The sequence below is a fragment of the Eptatretus burgeri genome, chromosome 8 (genome assembly GCF_056783735.1).
Source record: "Eptatretus burgeri isolate ZD-2024b chromosome 8, Ebu_testis_v1, whole genome shotgun sequence".
Taxonomy (NCBI): domain Eukaryota; kingdom Metazoa; phylum Chordata; class Myxini; order Myxiniformes; family Myxinidae; genus Eptatretus; species Eptatretus burgeri.
Genome location: NC_140968.1, coordinates 23,572,913 through 23,577,912, shown reverse-complemented (window position 1 = coordinate 23,577,912; position 5,000 = coordinate 23,572,913). Strand labels below are relative to the sequence as shown.

The 5,000-nt window shown below is 55.9% G+C and overlaps 1 protein-coding gene across 1 annotated transcript in view; it reads right to left on the bottom strand.

The window, feature by feature from the left end:
* The window catches only part of LOC147021318 (uncharacterized), a 34,081-nt gene extending 31,783 nt beyond the window's left edge, over window positions 1-2,298 (bottom strand). The window contains exon 1 of the mRNA XM_085891154.1: window positions 1-2,298. This exon is cut by the window's left edge and continues 246 nt beyond it. Within this exon, the coding sequence (XP_085747280.1) occupies window positions 354-1,700 (1,347 nt within the window). The 5' untranslated portion in view covers window positions 1,701-2,298 and the 3' untranslated portion in view covers window positions 1-353.
* Window positions 2,299-5,000: the final 2,702 nt, after the last annotated feature.

Genomic DNA, 5,000 nt, shown 5'->3' with positions numbered 1-5,000 from the left:
CAGACTCCTCCCACATCTTACGTCACTTCCTGTGACATATCAGCGCATTGAGTATTTACATTGTACATTGGAGGTTCCCGGCGTTAGTCCGAGAGGGTCACGACTGGATTGTCCGTCCGGTGGGCGACGTGCCGCGATTCGAGTTACGTGGCCGTCAGCACGCCGGCGGGCGCGATACTGCAACACTGGTGTCAGGTCGTGCGATACAAATCCATCGCCCTCCTCGCGGCACTGATATCGGAGAACAGGAAAACGGGCTCTCCTGTCTCCAGCTAAATTCACGGGAATCGGTCCAGGGGTGAGAGAAGCGACCCCCGATTCCCTCCAAATTACGAGCGAGCGAAATTAACCCTTCACGAGAAGCAAGATGGCGTCTCAAGGCGAGCGGGAGCCGGGGGTATTAGAAATGGATGTAGAATATGTAGAATCCATGGCTCAGGATGAAATCCCCGTGCAGGAACATGAACTCGTCCAACTGAACCCAGAGCCCGAAATAGGTGCGGCAGCGGCCGCGGTGTATGACACCTCTCCTCCCCCTCACCACCAAAACCCTTCCCCGATCCCTGCCGAAACGACTCACCCAAGCGCACCCGACATGGCCCAGCTATTCGCCATGCTGGCGGAAATGTCAGCGAATATAAATGCGAACATGAACGAAAAGATGGATGCGAATACAAAGCAAATAAACGGAATGAACAAGCAAATGGACGAAGTGAAAACGACGATGGATGCGAATACACAGCAAATGAAAAAAGAAATGAAAGAGCTACGGGGTGAGACGCAGAACATGGGCCGATGCCTGCAGGCGGGCATGAAGGCCGTGACCAGGGAGCTGGGAATGGCGACTCCACGTGTGGGAGCAAACGAGCTGGAAGGGGGTGCAACGGCTGACAGGCCCGCGGTGGAGGCGGGTAAAAAAATAATTCGGGGGGCGTGTTGGGCGAGGGTCGTGACAGAAGAATCGACAGTGACCAAAAGGGAAAAATTAAATGGGGAGACCAAAACGTGTGAGACAAGACACGAGGTGACGACAACGGAAATAATAGTTGAGACAAGGGAGGTAAAGGGTGAAGAGGTGACCGAGTTGGCAGAGACACGGGAGATGGGAACGATAGAGGGAAGACTACACGATGAAGACGGGGTAAGTGACGCACACACACACACGGAGGTAGTGGAGGACAATGGGGGTGAGCTGGTGGACTGGGTGGAGGCCCGGTGCGAGCAGCGGGATAGCCTCCTCCAGGAACGAGGGGAGGGAGTCTGCCCCCTTGAGGTGAGTCACGACCAGGTGAGTTCGGTCGTGCTTTGCGAGGTTGAGGGGACGGGTGCTGTGGACAGGTGCACGGAGAGCTTGGGGGGTTTAGAGGCCCTGGAGACCCTTGTGGGGACACGAATACCCAGTGTGGTTGTCCCTGTGTGTGTGGTGCAAGGTGTGAGTGCGTCCCCGTGTGTGGAAGCGACCCCGTGTGTGAGTGGTGTGGTGGCGATGGTGCCGGAGTACGTGCTTCCCAGCACGCCGAGTGTGGGTGAGGCACCGTGTGTGAGTGAGGCCGTGTGTGTGGATGAAACGGCCAGTGTGGATGAGGCACCGCGGGTGTGTGCCCCCGCGTGTGTGAGTGAGGCACGGTGTGTGGATGAGGCACCACGAGTGAGTGAAAGGCCGCGAGTGCGTGGAGCAACGTGTGCGAGGGAGGTAGCATGCGTGAGTGAACGGCCGAGTGCAAGGGAGACCGTGTGTGTGAGAGAGCGGTATGTGAGGGAGATGTCGGTTGGCATGCGGGAGCACGCAGCCGCGTCTCCCGGTGTGAATGTAACGGAATGGAGTGTGAGCGTCGTAACACGCAGGTATGCGTGGGTCGAATGGCGACGACGGCGACATGGGGGGAAAGAAAGCCGAGTAGCGGCTGTAGTTGTTTCGGGGACCGTGCCGGTTCACCCAGCAGTGAGCACGAGGTCCGTGCTGTGCAACGCACGAGATCCCCACGTGCTCGCTTGCGAGAGTGAAGTCCCGGTCCGGAAACGCACGCGGTGGATTTGCCGATCCCGCGGACGGACAAAGTTTAGGCAGGTAAACGGATTTGGACCGGACGGGTTCTCCACGCGATCGTGTGTGTTAAGCTCCAACGGGCAAAGCACATGTGTTCGCGTGGGGAACCCCTCGAGACGTGGGGCTTGTTTTTTATGCGCACGGTGACGCCATGGCTGCACGTGGGGTTGGAATCCGGCAGGAGGGGTATCCCTGCCGGATAGTACCGTCCAAGGAGGGACGAGGAACACGTGCAGCTGCATGACGTCACGGGCAGGTGCAAAGTGCGCGAGCTCTGAGTTGCCGCGCTGGTGCTGCGCATGAAAAAAAAAACAAGCCTCACTTTCAGGTGCACAGGATTCCTGGGCAAGGGGTTGAAGACCCCCTTGGCTAGGGCACAGGATGGAAACTAGTTAGGGGGAAGGGTTAGCTTAGCTAGACCGACTTCATGGGGCAGGGGGTAAGTCCTCATGGAGTCCGTGGAATGGATTAGTTAGAGGGATTGTAGCCAGATTAGGTTGGGAAATAAAATGATTTTTGATTTTGAGGACATGGACAGACGTGAATGTGTAGAGGGGACGTAGTTTAGCTACGTAGTGTTAAAAGGAACGTGCTACTAGTTTAAGGGACGACGTGGGAGCACGAGTTAGTTAGGGGAGGTAGTTAGGAGGATGGCAAGTTCAGCGGTGTGTGTGTTGAAGAGTTGGTGAGTTGTAAGGTGAGTACTTGGTGAGTGAGTGAGGCCAGCGGGTCTGTGTGTATGGAGCAAATGGGGAATGCATGGTGCGATGAGTGATTGGGGGGAGGAGTGACTCCTGCCCAAGGGACCCCGGGGTCAGTATAAAGTAAGTTAGCTGGGTTAGTTAAATTGAAAAATGGAGGTCGTTTTGTTGTTGGTGGGAATGTAGGCTCGAAACCCGTTTGGAGGGGTGCAGGAGCCCTGTTGACGGGCTTGGGAGCGTGGCTGCGAAAGGTGAGTATCGCTGAGTGGGTACCCCGGGCACCAGGCTAGTCGGCCGCGGTAGGCCAAGGGCCCATGGGGGGCCGGGATAGCGTAGTGGGCACGGGTGCGTCTGCTTGGTGCGGAGGCCCGGGGCGCCATTAGCCGCGTGGGCAGTGTTGTGGGCAAGGGTGACCCTCGAAAAGGGGCCCGGGAGGCCGGCCTGCCACGTGTGCGTTTCAGGGGAGGTGCCATGGGGGGCACTCCCCGGTGTTAGGGAGCTGGTAGGCTCGGAGGCAGTGTAGTGCCCGGGGGTGCCATAGCGGGAGATTCGGCAGAGGGTCGTGCCTGCGCTAGCGAGAGGCGCTTGTTGAAAGCCCCGGGGTAGTTTAACAGTTAAATGGTTAGGGTAGATTAGGAGATGTACCCCTCCGCACCATCCATCCCCTCGCTCTCGTTGTGGGCCGCTGGACCCACTTTGGTTATAGATCGCCGAACTCTGGGGAGGCCATTCTGAGGCTTCGTTGGGCCTCGACACAGGACGCTAGCTCTCCCTTGTTCCCCTCCGGGAAGGGAACGTAGGGGTTGGGAGTAGGCTAGGTGACAGGATAGGTTAGCCGAACAAACACGATAAAGGGGGTTAGGGGACGATTTATAGTGGGGGAGTAAAAATAAAAACAACAAAAAAAAAAATAAGTGGGGGCTAAATTGGTTTTTCACAAATTAAGGGAGTGGGTATGTACAGTGACAGGCAAAGGCGATAGGTTGGGAGGGAGACAGGTAGGTAGGTCCGAGCCCACCTTCCAAGTGGCCAGCACCACCGCACTCCCTCCACCAACTTCCACTGAACGGCACAGGCTGGCCAGCTTCATCTGCTGGCTGTGTTACTGCAAGGCCTGTGCCGGCCCACTTCATCTGCCGGCTGGCTGTTTTTCTTCAAGGCCTGTGCCGGCCCACTTCATCGGCAGCTGTTGTTTTGCTGCAAGGCCTGTGCCGGCTGGATCGTCTGCAGCTGTTTTTCTTCAAGGCCTGTGCCGGCCAGTTCATCTGCCGGCTGTGTTTGCCTGCAGCGGCCTTCTTCTGCGGGCTGTGTTTGCCTGCTGCCTTTGCCATGCCATGCCCACTGCCCCTGTTCACCAGCCCCCATTCAATTTTTGCTTTGCCCCCCCCCCCCTGTTCATTTCCATGTGCACCAGGATCCGCAAGGCAACAGTTTGCAAGCTGCAAGAACTGCCCTGTTGGCAGCTACAACACGGGCCTGCAGTGGCGGCCCGTGCACCGTGTTTGCGTTCAGTGCATCCGTTCATCCATCCATTCGTTGTGTTCATTGCGTGTGCCACTTGAGCTGGCACGGAGACTACGTTTGTGCAGCCCATGCACCGTTGTGGTTCACTGCGTTCAGTTCAAAAGGGAAGGCCTTGGACTGCGTGTGAGCAGCCAGCCACGTTCCCTGTCACCTGCATTGTTTTGAGCCAGAGACTGCATGCGAGCAGCCTGGCTCCCTGCTAACTGCTTTCTTTTTGCAGAGTTCATTGATCCTGGGCCATGGTTTAGTGTAAAATTTGTAAGTTAAGGTTAAGATGTACTGTAAATATGAGTGCGCCCCCGGCATGTCTGTCCTAGCGCCGGCAATTTTATTTAAGTCGTCCGTGTGAGTGAGTTTGTTTAGGTAGTTACGCAGCCCTCAGGTTATTTATTTTGGGGACACGAATACCATGAATGTCGCACTCAGGGATCCGTAGGTAAAATGTACTAGGGGAAAACTACACATGATGGCACACGAAAATTTGACGACTCGGGACGAGTCTGTAAAAGGAGGGGGGTAGTGTTGTGGTTACCAAATTCGCAAACCACCATTCAGGTCCCTTAGGTGAGATATCTCGGTAAGTATATGTGTAGTTAGGCCCAAACCCGTTGTCTAGAGGGAATAAATGTTATTCATGCGTGCTGCGACTCTTCAGGATAGCCGTTTTTCTTTTACTATCTTTATTTTGGACCAACCGCCATTGTTACCACCACCAACCACAACATCAA